Genomic DNA, 16,856 nt, shown 5'->3' on the forward strand with positions numbered 1-16,856 from the left:
CTGCGGGTCGCCATGGCAGCAGCCGCCGCTGGTGCGCGCGGCGTGGGCGCGGGAGAGCGCGCGCCCGGGGTGCGCAACCGGCCCAACAGGCAGGCCCGGGGCTCGTGTGAAGAACACTGTGGAAGCATCCTCCAAGCCAGCCAACAAATTTCCGTTTTCTACTGCCCTTTCGGGCCAGGGGTTATTTTATGAGCATCTCTGATGTTGCACACGTGGCGTGTGAACCGAGAGAAAGAAGATGGAGAGATCACCTTCCAGAAGTCGTCGCCTGGAAGAGGCCCCAGTACGTGTTCCCTCCTACCAAGGCCACTCCTGGAGATCTTACATCCCGCCAAATCCATCCGTGCTTTTACAACTGGCTAGAAGAGAAGCCCTGACACTGTAGTTGATCCGAGTATAAGCAAGGAGTTTGCCTTAGCCGCAATTTTCCAAGTACCGCACGTGGGTCTCTCTCTCTCTCTCTCTCTCTCTCTCTCTCTCTCTCTCTCTCTCTCTGTCTCTCTGTCTGTCTGTCTCTGAGACAGGGTCTCACTCTCTAGCCCAGACTGGAGTGCAGTGGCGCGATCTCGGCTAACTGCAACCTCCGCCTCCCGGGTTCAAGAGATTCTCCTGGCTTAGCCTCCCGACTAGCTGGGACTACGGGCGCGTGCCACCAAGCCCAGCTAATTTTTTTCCTACTTTTTGTAGAGACGGGGTTTCGCCATGTTGCCCAGACTGGTCTCGAACTCTTGGGCCTCCGCTTCCCAAAGTGCTGAGATTACAGGCGTGAACCACCGCGCCCGGCGCTCTTTGGTCTCTTGACATCCTCATTCTCTCATGGCTTTGAAAGACTTTTGTTAGGTGCGAGGGAGAAGGAAATTTCTGGGTCATCTTTCAGGACTTCTTTCCTCAACTGAAGTATTTTGCAGAAGTCCTGATGGTGAGCGGCCAGCACTTTTCCGCCGAGGCTCAGGAGTGCAATTCCAAGGCTCGGGGCCCGCTCAGCGGAGCGTTCCCTCTGCAGTCCCCGGAGCTTCCTCCCCAGGGGCCTCCCGCGGTCAGCCGCCAGGTGGCGCCCTCCTCGGTGGGAATTCCTCTGTCATACATGGCTGGGCAGTTGCCTGGCAACCGAAACCAGCGTTCCAAACAATTGGGACCCGGGATCTTATGCGAGTGAGGCTGTGCTGCGGCTGAGCGGGCCTCCTATCCCTCTTAAAAGAGTTAGGCATTTAGCCATGCCTCCCACCCGGGACCCTTTCCAGCAGCCTACATTAAATAACGATGATTCCTACTTAGGAGAACTGCGGGCTTCCAAGGTACTGTGGTTTCTTGCGCAGATTCCCAGTAGGGTCGCCGGTAGTCTTCTTTCTGTCTGTGTGATGAGCAGAGATGGTAACATAAAGGACTCTGGTGAAGACACTCAGTCGGGTACCAGGGAAGTCTGTTTTCTGCCTGCCTCCCTATCTCCATATTCAGGTTGGCTAACGTTTCAGAGGGGTTTTTGAGCAGAGGAAAGTAGAGCTCCAGTCTAGAGGAACAAGGGGCTCTGGCAGGTCAAATCAATTGTGAGTATAAGTTATGGCAGGACCCAGGTACCTTCAAGCTACCCATTTCCCTGTTTGGAAGACTGTTCTCCGAAGAGAAATGAGATATGGAGTGGGAGAGAATCCTCTGAAAGCCACCAGAGGTCATGCTTTATACATCTGTGTTCACACTGTCTCTGTCTTCTGGTTAACGCCACAATGTGTTTGTTATGTGTGTGTTTAGCATGATGGTGGTCACTGATTTCAGAACTTAGATGATCTTTTTTCTGGTAGAAGTGATTGGGATATTTGAAGTGGTACACAATAAGATGAATTAAGTGGTAATTGTGGTCTAATAATAATACTAAGAGCCCCTTTTTATTTATTCAATACTTATTTACTATAAGCCAGACACTCTGCTAAACACCAAGGATATATAAATAAATTAGTTGTAGCTTCTGCTGTCAAGGAACTGTAGTAGTAAAGAGAGACCGACAATAGCAAAAACGCTTGCACAATAGCACATGTTACGACAGAGTTGTGTGTAGGGTGCCTTGAGAACCAGGAACTTAAAAGAAAGCTTCACAGAGCAGATGTATTTTGATGTCCAAATATCAGTTAGGTAGGCCAGGTGAGGGAGTGGGTAGAATGTGAGTTAGGAAGAAGGAAACAGGAACCAGATATGCAAGGCAAAGGAAGCAGCAGGCGCAAATACATGGAAAGGAGAGAGAGAATGGCTTATTTGGGGAACTGCAAATAGCCCAGAAGGGCTGGAGTGTAGGTGTGAAATGGAAGCACTCAGAGATCAGAGCTGGAGAGATGCCCTTGGTGGGCTGGGTGTGCTGTGTACACCATGCTAGCTAGCTATGGTTTCATCCTAGGAATGTGAGGAATCATGGTGGGATTTTTTTTTTTTTTTTTTGAGACAGGGTCTCCTTGCTCTGTCACCCCAACTGGAGTGCACTGGTGCAATCTTGGCTTACTGCAGCCTCAAACTCCTGGGCTCAAGCAATTCTCCCACCTCAGCCTCCCAAGTAGTTGGGACTACAGGTGATGCCACCACACCCAGCTAATTCTTATTTTATTTTTTTTGTAGAACCAGGATCTTCCTTTGTTGCCCAGGCTGGTCTCAAACTCCCAGCCTCAAGTGATCCTCCTGCTTTGGCCTCCCAAAGTGCTGAGATTACAGGCATGAGCCATGGGTCCCAGCCCCATAGCAGGATTGTATGTACCACAGTGACACAATCAGATGGGTGTTTTAGGAAGCACAAGTGGCAGCAGACTCGATAGAATGAGAGTGAGACAAGAGGGATCAGCTAGAGGCAGATGAGGCGATCTCCAGGAGGAAGAGTAACAGATCTACAGCAGTGCCACAGCGGGTGGAGATCATGTGCAGATGTGAGAAAGGTGCACAGGGCAGGACTGACAGGACTTGGGGACTGACTGGATATGGGCCCAAGAGAGGAGGTGAGTCTAGGATAACTGCTAGGTTCCTAAGGGTTTAATTCTGAGGGTTCACTGAAATGGGGCATCCTGGGGAAGCAGGTTTGGGGAGAAAGATGTTGAGAAACATCAACTACGTAGATGTTTTTGTAGTGACTGTGGGATATTTAAGTGAAGGTCAACAGTAGGCAACAGGATTGAGAGTTCTGGATTGAAGATGTATGACTGAGCTGTGTATCCGTATGAGCTATGGTACCCATATGGTAGTTGAAGCCATGGAAGGGAATCAGCTCATCCAGTGGATGTGAGCTTAAGAAAAGTAAAAATGAGACCCTTGGAGAATAGCACTGTCTAAGGGACAGACAGAAAGTGGAGCTGAGACAGTAGCTGAAAGATAAGGGCCAGAAATAAGAGGAAAACCCAGAGGAGCTGGGCCCACAGAGCTTGGTGAGGGCATTTGAGGGAATCAGCATTATGGTGCCAGAAACAGCTGAGTTCAAATAAGATCAGGCCTGGAAAGGATCCACCTGACCTGGCCACAGAGATCATTGATAACTAGCAAGAGCAGTTTTAGGGGGTGCTTGAGGCAGAGGCCAGACTGCAGTGAGCTAAAGAGGGTATAGGAATGGTGAGTGAGGAAGTAGAGATAGTAAATATTGACTCCTGAAAAGGTCTGGTTCTGTAGGGAAGGTGATAGGCTGGTAGCTAGACTATGACAAAGAAATGAAGTGAGGCTGGGGTCAGAAGAGAGCGTATGCAGAATGGTACAGGTCTCAGAAGACCGGGGAAGGGTGGGTCTGGGGAGAAAGGGTTATTCTTGAGTAAAAGGGACTTTCCTTTCCCTGAGATGGAAAGAAAGTGGATGTAAAGATGCCATTCATGCTTGACAGTCTGGACTTTCTCAGTGAAAGACAATCTCATCCTTCTGCTGACAGAGATGACGAGGTTTAAGTGGTCTTCAAGGAGAGTGGGAGGAGTGCTGCTCAGGGCCACATCAAAGGATAACTGAGCCTATGCTGGCATCAAATACCTGTAGTTTTCTTTCTTTCATACTTCATTCTTCTCGGTGACAGCACAGTGCCTGATACACACTGTTCAATTAAGGTATGACTCACAGCGGGGTGCGGTGGCTCACACCTGTAATTCCAGCAGTTTGGGAGGCTGAGGCAGGTGGATCACCTGTGGTCAGGAGTTTGAGACCAGTCTGGCCAATATGGTGAAGCCCCATTTATAATAAAAATACAAAAATTAGCCAGATGCGGTGGCACATGCCTGTAATCCTAGCTACTCGGGAGGCTAAGGCTGGAGAATCGCTTGAACCCAGGAGGCAGAGGTTGCAGTGAGCCGAGATCATGCCACTGTACTCCAGTCTGGGCGACAGAGCGAGACTGTCTCAAAAAAAAAAAAGGTATGGCTCACACAGCACTTTGCCATATTGGGGGGAAGGAGGATTACAATGTTGGATAGGTCTAATGAGAGTTCTATTTTTTTTGAGACAGAGTCCCACTCTTGTTGCCCAGGCTGGAGTGCAGTGGCGCGATCTCGGCTCACTGCAACCTCCACCTCCTGGGTTCAAGCGATTCTCCCTCCTCAGCCTCCCAAGTAGCTGAGATTACAGGCGCCCACCACTACCCCCAGCTAATTTTTGTATTTTAGTAGAGATGGGGTTTCATCATGTTGGTCAGGCTGGTCTCAAACTCCTGACCTCAGGTGATCCGCCCGCCTCAGCCTCCCAAAGTGCTGGGATTACAGGGGTGAGACACTGCGCCCAGCGAGAGTTCTAATAGGTTGTTAGTTGCACTCACCGGAATTCAGTCAAATGGTATATCGGATTCAACCATTTTTTAATACCATGTGTTAGGTAGTGTGCTAGGAACTGGGGATACAGTGGTGAATATGGCATTTTACATATAATGAAGAAATCTGTTACATGCTTTTTACATTCATGCCTGTGGAGTTTTATTGAGAGAACTAATATCCAGTGGACTTTTTCTGCCATTCCTGCAATCAATGACCCTTCCCTGTTTATTGGAATCTTTTTCTCACCTGCTTAGACATTGCATTCTCCTGATTTCATCTCTGACTGCTTCTCTAGGGCCCTCCTCACTCCCAGTTATAATACTGTACAATCCTCACGAACCCGTTCTTCCCTTTTGGCCTGACTCCATTTTGCAGGCTTCAGCTATTACTTCATGTGGACAACCAATACTTCTGAGCTCTCCTCCAACAAGTTACACTTCCAAATTTCTACCTGTTATTTGCATTAGAATGTCTCACCTTTTCTTCAAACTCAGTACATCTAAACCTGAGCTCATCATTTTTCCTATCTGCTCCCAACTCTTCACTCCCCTCATCCCACTCTCCACCTTCTCCTATATTCCTGGCCTGTTTCTGTCAGTTCTCACTAAGAAAACATAGGAGGATCAAGAGCCTGGGGAGTCTTGCCCCATACCGTTCTTCTCTTTGCAGATGTCTGAGATTCAAACAAAACCAGATGGGGCCCGGCGTGATGGCTCATACCTGTAATCTGAGCACTTTGGGAGGCTGCGACAGGTGTATCACTTGAGGCCAGGAGTTGAAGACCAGCCTGGCCAACATGGCGAAACCCTGTCTCTACTAAAAATACAAAAATTAGCCGGGCATAGTGGCACATGCCTGTAATCCCAGCTACTTGAGGTGCTGAGACAGAAGAGTCATTTGAACCCAAGAGACAGAGGTTGCAGTGAGCCGAGATCTCGCCACTGCACTCCAGCTTCTATGACAGAGTGAGATTCTGTCTCAAAAAATAAAACAAAACAAAAAACACAAAACCAGATGGAATAAGGAGATGCTACTGAAGCTAACCACATCAGCAAGGCTTCCCATATAACCAGGTTGTCCTGGATATGGTTTCTCTTTTGCAGAAATTGCCACACAAGAACCCAACACACCTTGCTCAGCAGCAGGAACCCTGGAGTCGGCTCAACTCAACCCCCACAATTACTTCCATGAGGCGGGAGGCCTACTATTTTGATCCCGAGGTACCTAGCATTGAAATATTATTCCTCTTTGCAGCCGTTTAGGGCCTTTTTTTTTTTTTTTTTTTTCCTGTCACCTAGGGTGGAATGCTGTGGCCTGATCATGGTTTACTGTAGCCTGAACCTCCCAGGCTCAGGCAATCCTCCTGCCTCTGCCTCCTGAAACTATAGGCATGGGCCATGACATGCAGCTATTTTTTTTTTCTGAAGAGACGAGGTCTCGAAATGTTGCTCAGGCTGATCTGAAACTCCTGGCCTCAAGCGATCCTCCCACTTCAGCCTCCCAAAGTGCTGCGATTATAGGCATGAGCCACTGCACCCAGCCCTTAATATTCTTTTTGAAATTTAGTCTGTCCCTAACTGCTTCAGTACTTTTCCTTTTGTCTGTAACCCAAGATCCTACCAAATCCAAAGCCAAAAACCAATTTATCTGACCTCTGGGAAGCCAGAAGGCTTAGGTTTTGCTCTAGGCAATTATCTAGAGCAAATGATTTTACAAACCTTCTCATTCTCTGACTAAAACAAGGACTGAATATAAACATGAATGAGGTAAAGTTCATTAAGCCCACATCAGGAACAATATTCCTGAGTCTCCAGTGAGAGCTCACCACTCCCTAGACCTAACCCTAAGATAATTCCATATTAACAAGAGTTATCACGTACAACAATTTAGTGTGTACGGAGTTGGTGGATTTCAGACCCAAGAGAGCCTTCACTATACTTTTGGGGAAGAGTAGAGCACAATAGAATCTGACTAGAGCAGGGACACAGGTGGCTGAGCTAACCTTGGGGGGACTGACTTCTGTAGATACCAAAGGATGACCTGGACTTCCGCTTAGCAGCCTTGTACAACCACCACACTGGGACATTCAAGAACAAAAGTGAGATACTGTTAAACCAGAAAACCACGCAGGATACCTATAGGTAAGTGGTAGAGGCAGAGCCTCTCCAGCCTAAACATGCTGCCATCCAGTCATATAAGGTAAAATGTCACCTGGAAAATGATAATCACTAGGTACTCATTTGTATACAAATTTCTGTATTTTTACATCTGTGTCTATAATATAGTTTCTGTATTTTCACTGTCTAAGATGAACAGAAATCCCCCAAGATTGTGCTCATCTGTATAAACAAAATCTCTGGTTAATCCCACAGCAGTAAAAAGAGTCTTTGACTGCTTTATTCTTGAGATCACATTCAACTACCTTGCCCTCCTCACCTTTCTCTGATTGATTTCACTCTCCACTTTTTTTCCCTATGCCTTCTTCTAGAACCAAGATCCAATTCCCTGGAGAATTTTTAACCCCTCCCACTCCACCCATCACTTTCCTGGCTAACATCAGACACTGGATCAACCCTAAAAAGGAGTCCATCCACAGCATCCAGGGATCCATAGGTAAGGGTTAGAGGACTGGGTAAGCAGATGGGGCAGTGGGGGAGTCTTTCTAAATGGACCCATGAATCAGGGATTTAAGGTGATTGGACAGTAGGGAAGATGAGGGATTTCTGTGGGTCTTGGAAAGCAATGATTACGTTGGCAGGTACCAGATTACTACCAGGGGACATGCTGACTATAGAGCTAGGAAATTAATTTAATTTTTCAGAGCCTCTTTGCTCAGCCTTACGTCTAGGAGACAAACATTTACAGCAAGGGCAAAAACCTGGCGGTGGAAGACCTGTAACTACCGCCCATCAGTCCTCCATATGCCGGTTTCCCTAGCTGTTATGAGAAGCTTCTCCACAGTACCCACAAATGTATTGATGATTGAAGTTTCCTAGAAAAAGCCAAGGATCTGAAATTCAGTCCACTTCCTCTTCTCTTTTCTCCACAGTGTCCCCTCACACTGCAGCCACCAATGGAGGCTACTCCCGAAAGAAAGATGGTGGCTTCTTCTCCACCTAGTGCTGACAGATCCCTGAACTAATTATAGTGAAACATACTGCAGCCCACTTCCATTAAATAGATTTGTGCAAGATGAAGTCTGAAGTGTCTGTTATCCACAGATTACAAATTGCCACTTGACCACTTTTTTTTTTTTTTTTTTTTTTTTTTGAGACAGAGTCTCGCTCTGTCGCCCAGGCTGGAGTGCAATGGTGCGATCTCGGGTCACTGCAACTTCTGCTTCCTGGGTTCAAGCGATTCTCCTGCCTCAGCCTCCTGAGTAGCAGGAACTACAGGCACACGCCACAACGCCCGGCTAATTTTTGTATTATTAGTAGAGACAGGGTTTCACCATGTTGGCCAGCGTGGTCTTGAACTCCTGACTCGTGATCCACCTGCCTCAGCCTCCCAAAGTGCTGGGATTACAGGCGTCAGCCACCGCGCCCGGCCTCCATTTGACTACTCTTAAATCACGGGAAGGAAATTACCCATCTTGTAGAAACTAGTCCTTTGGGGTATATTTGCAACTTGGAAAATCATATCTTGCTGATGAAGATTTAGGACACAACAGCAGTCTTTGGTAGGATACAGATATTCATATTTTGTAAACTGAAGTCACTCCAACCATACAGAGCCATCCATTCAACACTGCCAGCAAACCTTTATGTGGCAAGAACTGAGCTAAGTGTTGAGGAAACAAAAATGGACATGAGCTACCTTGTATTTTCAGAAGCTCCAAATAGCATCAGTATTCATCAGTATTTATGCTAAGGTCACATTTAAGAGATTTAGCCGTCCTGGGTTTAGGCATTTGCTGGGCTTTACTTCTCCTTGGTTCCATCTCCCTGGTCCTGACTCGCCACTGTTAATCTCTAACTCTGCTATTTGTCCTTGCCTGGGAGTCAACTCCCTTTCCTTTGTATCAATTCGTGCTGTGATATATAGCCCTGATTCTTATAAATATGGTTCAAAAACCTGGTGCTTGGGTTTGCAGTACCTAAAAACTGATGTATTCAGTGATTTCCAAAATTACAAGTCACTCGCAGGGACCTGCTGTGTCATAAAAAAAGATTGGACAAGAATGGCAAACCTTTTAGAATATTGCACAATAGGTGTGATGGCTCACGCGTGTAATGCCAACACTTTTAGCTGAGGCATGAGGAACACTGGAGCCCGGGAGATTGAGCCCGCAGTGAGCCATGATGGAGTCACTGCGCTCCAGCCTGGGCAACAGAGTGAGACCCTGTCTCAAAACAATTAAATAAGTAGTTTTCTAAGCTAAAAAAGAGAGAAAGGTTTGGGAAAGGCAGGTTTAAGATCAAAGAGATCCGCGAGAGTATGGTATCCAGGTCTAGGTGGCGGGGGATATACTGCTCAACTACACCGAGAGGGCCATCACCATCGGTTTGTCAAAGAGATCTGCCTGATCATGCCGGAAACGCTCTCCCAGTCTCCCCAGGGGAGAGTCATGACCATTCCATACCAGCCCATGCCGGCCAAGTCCCCAGTCACCTGCACGGGCGGCCAAGATCGTTGCAGCAAGGCTGTGGGCTACCCCCACGCCACCCCTGACCTGGAGGGACCACCTCTAGATGCCTACTCGATTCAAGGACAACACATCATTTCTCCGCTTGATCTGGCCAAGCTGAACCAGGTGGCAAGACAACAATCTCACTTTGCCATGATGCACGGCGGGACTGGATTCACCCGAATTGACTCCAGCCCTCCAGAGGTGAAAGGCTAAGCAAGTTTGGATACATCTACTCAAACTATGGCGGGGCGCGGTGGCTAACTCCTGTAATCCCAGCACTTTAGGAGGCCGAGACAGGCAGATCACTTGAGGTCAGGAATTCGAGAACAGCCTGGCCAACATGGCGAAACCCCATCTCTACCAAAAATACAAAAACTAGCCGGGTATAGTGGCGGGCACCTGTAATCCCAGCTACTCGGGAGGCTGAGGCAGGAGAATGGCGTGAACCCGGGAGGCGGAGCTTGCAGTGAGCCGAGATCGCGCCACTGCACTCCAGCCTGGGCTACTGAGCGAGATTCCGTCTCAAAAAAAAAAAAAAAAAAAAAAAAAAAAAAAAAAATCCAACCAAACAAAAATCTACTCAAACCACCCACAAATTCGCCATTCCAAATAACTTAATTGGCTGTGTAATCGGCCCCCAAGGCGCCAAAATTAAGGAGATCCGCCGGATGTTCGGGGCCCAGATCAAAACTGCCAACCCAGTGGAAGGGTCCTCTGATAGGCAGGGTACCATCAGGGGCTGTGCTGCTAGTATCAGTCTTGGCCAGTATTTAATCAATGCCAGGCTTTTCTCTGAGAAGTGTATGGAGCGCAGCTAGAATAGCGTAGGTTCCCTCAATAACTCCTTTGCGCTGTTTTCCCATGATCCAACTGTGTAATTTCTGGTGAGTGATTCCAGGTTTTAAATAATTTGTAAGTGTTCAGTTTCTACACAACTTCATCATCTGCTAAGAATTTTAAAATCACATTCTCTGTTCAGCTGTTAATGCTGGGAACCATATTTAATTTTATAAGCTTTTCCCTGTTTTCAGTTTTGTTTTGGGCTTTTTGGGTCATGAATTTTATTTGTCCATAAAAAATGTACGAGTGGAATGTTAATAAGTTTCACTTTAGTTCTGTAATATCAAGAATTTAAGAGTTGGCTGGGCGCGGTGGCTCATGCCTGTAATCCCAGCACTTTGGGAGGCTGAGATGGGAGGATCACGAGATCAGGAGTTTGCGACCAGCCAGTTCGATACCAGCCTGGCCAACACGGTGAAACCTTGTCTCTACTAAAAATACAAAAATTAGGTGGGTGTGGTGGCGCACGCCTGTAATCCCAGCTACTCGGGAGGCTGAGGCAGGAGAATCGCTTGAACCCGGGAGGTGGAGGTTGCAGTGAGCCGAGATGGAGCCACTGCACTCCAGCCTGGGCGACAGAGTGAGACTGCATCTAAGAAAAAAAAAAATTTAAGAATTAAAACAAGCCAGGTGCACTGGTTCGCGCCTGCAATCCCAACACTTTGGGAGGCTGAGGTAGGTGGATCACCTGATGTCAGGAGTTCGATACCAGTCTGGTCAACATGGTGAAACCCCATCTCTATTAAAAATACCAAAAAATTAGCCGGGTGTGCTGGTGGGCGCCTGTAACTCCAGCTACTTGGGAAGCTGAGGCAGGAGACTCGCTTTAACCCCAGAGGGGGAGGTTGCAGTGAGCTGAGATGGGGCCACTGCACTCCAGACTGGTCAACAGGAGCAAAACTGTCTAAAAAAATTAAAAAAAAAGGTAAAATAAAAAAAGAAAGGAAAAATAATAGAATAGAATATTGTGCAATAAATTCCCATTTCTAATTAAGTTTGACAACATAATTGTTCAGCAATTCAAATATGAAAGGGCTTCTTTCAGGCACTCAGGTGGAGGGTCCTTAAGCCAAACTGTTAAGAGTCCCCTTCCGGCCGGGCACGGTGGCTCACGCCTGTAATCCCAGCACTTTGGAAGGCTGAAGTGGGTGGATCACCTGAGGTCAGGGGTTCAAGACCAGCCTGGGCAACATGGTGAAACCCTGTTTCTACTAAAAATACAAAATTAGCTGGGCGTGGTGCTGCATGCCTGTAGTCCCAGCTTATCGGGGGACCTGCCCCGATAATCACGTAGGTTCTTTTCTACTTTCCTAAGCATCGGCTGGCTTGAGAAATAAAGGGACAGAGTACAAAAGAGAGAAATTTTAAAGCTGGGCGTCTGGGGGAGACATCGCACGGTAGGATCCGTGATGCCCCATAAGCCACAAAAACCAGCAAGTTTTTATTAGGGATTTTCAAAAGGGGATGGAGTGTGCGAATAGGTGTGGGTGACAGACATCAAGTACTTAACAGGGTAATAGAATATCACAAGGCAAGTGGAGGCAGGGCGAGATCACAGGACCACAAGACCGAGGCAAAATTAAAATTGCTAATGAAGTTTCGGGCACCATTGTCATTGATAACATCTTATCAGGAGACAGGGTTTTGAGATCAACCGGTCTGACCAAAATTAGGTGGGAATTTCCTCTTCCTAATAAGCCTGGGAGCACTATGGGAGACTGGAGTTTATTTCACCTCTGCAATCTCGACCATAAGAAACAGGTACGCCCCGGGGGGGCCAGTTCAGAGACCTACCCCTAGGTGCGCATTCTCTTTCTCAGGGACGTTCCATGCTGAGAAAAAGAATTCAGCGATATTTCTCCCATTTGCTTTTGAAAGAACAGAAATATGGCTCTGTTCTGCCCGGCTCACCAGCGGTCAGAGTTTAAGGTTATCACTCTTATTCCCTGAACAATTGCTGTTATCCTGTTTTTTTTTTCAGGGTGCCCACATTTCATATTGCTCAAACACACATGCTGTACAATTTGTGTAGTTAACATAATTATTACAGGGACCTGAGATGATATACATCCTTCTCGGCTGACAGGATTAAGACATTAAAGTAAAGACAGGCATAGGAAATCACAAGGGTATTGATTGGGGAAGTGATAAGTGTCCATGAAATCTTTACAGTTTATGTTTAGAGATTGCAGTAAAGACAGGCATAAGAAATTACAAAAGTATTAATTTGGGGAACTAATAAATGTCCATAAAATCTTCATAATCCATGTTCTTCTGTTATGGCTTCAGCCAGTCCCTCTGTTTGGGGTCCCTGACTTCCCGCAATACCAGCTATTTGGGAGGCTGAGGCAGGAGAATTGCTTGAAGCCGGAGGTGGAGGTTGCAGTGAGCCAAGATCGCGCCACTGCACTCCAGCCTGGGCAACAGAGAGAGGCTCCGTCTCAAAATAAATAAATAGAGTCCCCTTCCACCCAGACTTTCCGACCTAGTCACATACCTGCCGCCAAGTGGCTATATGAAGTTTCAGCTGTCATTATTTAGAGTGGCTTAAGGTGGCAGAGGCATGACTACCTGGATAATCACATTATGGAGGCTGAGATATTAAACATCAAAAAAAGGCATTTGCTTTTAAAAACATGGATTCCTAGACCTCCCTGATAATTCTAATTCAATATATTCCAGGAGTGTCCCTGGAACATTTCATGTTCTCTTAATGGACATATATATGTATAAGGACATACTAGACAGTGTGTGTATATCCCTTAGCGGCAGATGCTGTACCATGCCGTCAGCCCTGGGGATACAAGTGTTGGTAGCATACAAAAAATGTCAAGCCGGCCGGGCTCGGTGGCTCACGCCTGTAATCCCAGCACTTTGGGAGGCCGAGGTTGCTGGATCACGAGGTCAGGAGATCGAGACCATCCTGGCTAACATGGTGAAACTCCGTCTCTACTAAAAAATACAAAAAATTAGCCGGGCATGGTGGCTGGCGCCTGTAGTCCCAGCTACTCGGGAGGCTGAGACAGAAGAATGGCGTGAACCCGGGAGGCGGAGCTTGCAGTGAGCCGAGATCGCGCCACCGCACTCCAACCTGGGCGACAGAGCAAGACTCCGTCTCAAAAAAAAAAAAAAGGCTGAGTGTGGTGGCTCACGCCTGTAATTCCAGCACTTTGGGAGGCCGAGGCAGGCGGATCACCTGAGATCAGCAGTTCGAGACCAGCCTGACCAACATGGAGAAACCCTGTCTCTACTAAAAATACAAAAAATTAGCCGGGTGTGGTGGTGCATGCCTGTAATCCCAGCTACTCGGGAGGCTGAGGCAGGAGAATCGCTTGAACCTAGGAGGTGGAGGCTGCGGTGAGCCGAGATTGTGCCATTGCACTCCAGCCTGGGCAACAAGAGCAAAACTCTGTCTGAAAAAAAAAAAAAAGTCAAGCCAAGCCTAAAGAAAAACAGGGAGAAGACTGGCGTTGTGGCGTGCACTGATAGTCCCAGCTACTGGGCAGGCTGAGGTAGGAGAATCTCTTGAGCCTGGGAGGTCGAGATTGCAGTGAACTATGATTGCGCCACTGCACTCCAGCCTGGGAAACAGAGTGAGACCGTTTCAAAGAAAAAAAAAAGAAAGAAAAACTAAAAAAGGGGCCGGGCGCGGTGGCTCATGCCTGTAATCCCAGCACTTTGGGAAGCCGAGGCGGGCGGATCACTTGAGGTTAGGAGTTCGAGACCAGCCTGGCAAAACATGGTGAAACCCCATCTCTACCAAAAAATACAAAAATTAGCCGAGCGTGGTGACGCGCGTCTGTAGTTCCACCTATGTGGGAGACAGAGATGTGAGGATCGCTTGAGCCAAGGAGGTCGAAGTTGCAGTGAGCCGATATTGCGGTTCTGCGCTCCAGTCTGGGCGACAAAGCAAGACCCTGTCTCAAAAACAAAAAAAAGGAACAAAAGAAAAAAGAAAAACAAGGAGAAATGGCAAAGTGGGAGGAAAGTAATCAGCGGCGAAAAAGGCCTCCGCGACCTTCCAGCTCCAGGGGGAGGGGCGGCGGCTCATTTACCCTTGGCCACCGCGCTCAGCATCCCCGCCCGCCGCCGGCCGTTCACGTGCTCGCCCCTACGCCACTGGCAGCCCGCAGCCCGGTGGCCTTGCCCAGATCAGAATCGCCTCGATAATCAGTGGCCGGGGACAAGCCCGGCCTCGTCTATCTGATCAATTCATCACTTCTGAGCGCCGGGCCCCGCAGGGCCAGCTCCGGGACCTCGGGGACCGCAGCGTTGCCGCCGCCTAAGGGGCCTCGCTGCACAGCGCCCCGAGGGGGCTTCGCAGGAGGAGAGCTTTTCATTTCGGGTCGGCCCGGCGGGGCTGGGGTCACGATCCGATCAAATAAGATCAAAGTGTAAGCGGGAGGAGGGGTGTAGGGGTGGGCGCACGCACTCGCCTAACACGCTCCAAGCGCGCACACTCACACACTCACGCGTCCACTCACACTCACCCCGCACGCGCCTCGCACACGACACCACAGCTCCGCACACAACACCCACGACCCAGGCCGCTCTCCCTCCCTAAAACAGCGGAAGTCCGCTCCCCCCGCGGCTTTTAAGCCCTCCGCCCCCTCCCGCGCCTTGGAGGATTCTGGGAGAAACCACCGAGCACAGGCGGACCAGTCCTGAGGAACGGGGTGTTCCTCAGAGTGCGCGCGTTGCTGCCCTCGCGTGGCTCGGAGGGGAACATAGGTCCCAGGAAAAGGCGGTACTAATTTCCACCTTACAGAATCGTGGTTTTTTTTTTTTTGGAGACCGGTTCTCGCCGTGTCGCCCAGGCTGGAGTGCAGTGGCGCGAACACGGCTCATTGCTCCTAGATCAAGTGATCCTCCTACCTCGGCCTCCTGAGTAGCTGGTTCCACAGGCGATGGCCACGGCACCTAGCCTTTTGACCTTTGTATAACTACATATTTATATCCATATCTTTAGTTTTTCTGTGATCTTGACTTTAATTTGTCTTCAATTTCTTTCTTTCTTTTCTTTTCTTCTCTTCTCTGTTCTTTCTTTTCTTTTCTTTCTTTTTGAGATGGAGTCTCGCTCTGTCGCCCAGGCTGGAGTGCAATGGCACGATCTCGGCTCACTGCAACCTCTGCCTCCCGGGTTCAAGCAATTCTGCCTCAGCCTCCGGAGTAGCTGGGATTACAGGGGTCCGCCATTATGCCTGGCTAATTTTTGTATTTTTAGTAGAGATAGGGTTTCACCATGTTGGCCACACTGATCTCGAACTGCTGATCTCGTGATCCGCCCGCCTTGGCCTCCCACAGTGCTGGGATCACAGGTGTGAGCCACTGCGCCCGGCCCAATTTCTTTCTTTCTTTTTTTAATAGACGGAGTCTAGCTCTGTCACCCAGGCTGGAGTGCAGTGGTGCGATCTCGGTTCACTGCAACCTCCACCTCCTGGGTTCAAGTGATTCTCCTGCCTCAGCCTCCCAAGTAGCTGGGATTACAGACGCCCGCCACCACGCCCGGCTAATTTTTGTGTTTTTAGTAGATTTGGGTTTTCACCGTGTTGGCCAGGCTGGTCTTGAACTCTTGACCTCAGGTGATCTGCCCGCCTCAGCCTCCCGAAGTGCTGGGATTACAGGTGTGAGCCACCGCGCCCGGCCTTAAATTTTTTTTTTTTTTTTTTTTTTTGAGACGGAGTTTCCTTCTTGTTGCCTGGGCTGGAGTGCCATGGCACGATTTCGGTTCACCGAAACCTCCGCCTCCTGGGTTCAAGCAATTCTCCTGCCTTAGCCTCCCAAATAGCTGGGATTACAGGCATGTGCCACCACGCCCGGCTAATTTTGTATTTTTAGTAGAGTTAGGGTTTGTCCATGTTGGTCAGGCTGGTCTCGAACCCCCAACCTCAGGTGATCCGCCTGCCTTGGCCACCCAAAGTGCTGGGATTACAGGCATGAGCCACCGCGCCCAGCCCTTAAGTTTTTAAATATGATTCAACTTCAGGATATTCATAGGTGAGTGACTTCTTTTCCAAGAAGACAGCAATCCCTGGTCATTACCATGGGGAGCATCAGCTTCCCCAGTAGCCCCTTCTCCCTAGGGAGAAGGCAAACATCATTTTACCAAAGGGAAAGGTGAGGAATAGAGTATGTATATATGTATGTATGTATGTATGTATGTATGTATGTATGTACTTACTTATTTGTTTGAGACAGGGTCTTGCTCTGTCGCCCATGCTGGAGTGCAGTGGTACAATCACGACTCACTGCAGCCTTAACCTCCTGGGCTCAATTGATCCTCCCACCTAAGCCTCCCAAGTTGATGGGACCACAGGTAACACCTGGCTCCTTTTCTTTTTTTTTTCTTTTTTCTTTTTTTTTTTTTTTTTTGAGATGGAGTCTTGCTCTGTGACCCAGGCTGGAGTGCAGTGGCGCCATCTGGGCTCACTGCAGCCTCCGCTTCCCAGGTTCAAGCAATTCTCCTGTCTCAGCCTCCTGAGTAGCTGGGATTACAGGTGTGTGCCACCACACCCGGCTAATTTTCTGTATTTTTAGTAGAGACGAGGTTTCACCGTGTTAGCCAGGATGGTCTCGATCTCCTGACCTTGTGATCCATCAGCCTCAGCCTCCCAAAGTGCTGGGATTACAGGAGTGAGCCA

General features: G+C 48.5%; 2 protein-coding genes, 1 non-coding gene and 1 pseudogene across 4 annotated transcripts in view; 2 read left to right on the forward strand and 2 right to left on the reverse strand.

Moving 5' to 3' along the window:
* The window catches only part of ELAPOR1 (endosome-lysosome associated apoptosis and autophagy regulator 1), an 89,492-nt gene extending 88,436 nt beyond the window's left edge, over positions 1-1,056 (reverse strand). The window contains exon 1 of the mRNA XM_054530167.1: positions 1-1,056. The gene's annotated coding sequence lies outside the window, so the exon portion shown is untranslated.
* Positions 5-7,938, forward strand: CFAP276 (cilia and flagella associated protein 276). 2 transcript variants are annotated; one of them, XM_002810502.4, is made up of 5 exons: positions 5-283; positions 5,849-5,965; positions 6,771-6,886; positions 7,234-7,358; positions 7,795-7,938. In XM_002810502.4, the coding sequence occupies exons 1-5, from the start codon at positions 239-241 to the stop codon at positions 7,863-7,865; spliced, it is 474 nt and encodes a 157-aa protein (XP_002810548.1). In that variant the 5' UTR covers positions 5-238; the 3' UTR covers positions 7,866-7,938. The 2 variants fall into 2 exon arrangements, with proteins under 2 accessions (XP_002810548.1, XP_054386181.1); XM_054530206.1 differs by lacking the exon at positions 5-283 and adding an exon at positions 1,016-1,295.
* A 1,062-nt stretch (positions 7,939-9,000) lies between these two features.
* Positions 9,001-14,501, forward strand: LOC100436571 (poly(rC)-binding protein 1-like; annotated as a pseudogene).
* LOC112131640 (small Cajal body-specific RNA 2) lies at positions 14,363-14,782 on the reverse strand. The gene has a single exon (XR_002913640.1). It is a non-coding gene; the product is annotated as a small Cajal body-specific RNA 2 (non-coding RNA).
* Positions 14,783-16,856: the final 2,074 nt, after the last annotated feature.

This window comes from Pongo abelii, chromosome 1 (assembly GCF_028885655.2).
Source record: "Pongo abelii isolate AG06213 chromosome 1, NHGRI_mPonAbe1-v2.0_pri, whole genome shotgun sequence".
In the NCBI taxonomy this organism is placed as follows: Eukaryota; Metazoa; Chordata; class Mammalia; order Primates; family Hominidae; genus Pongo; species Pongo abelii.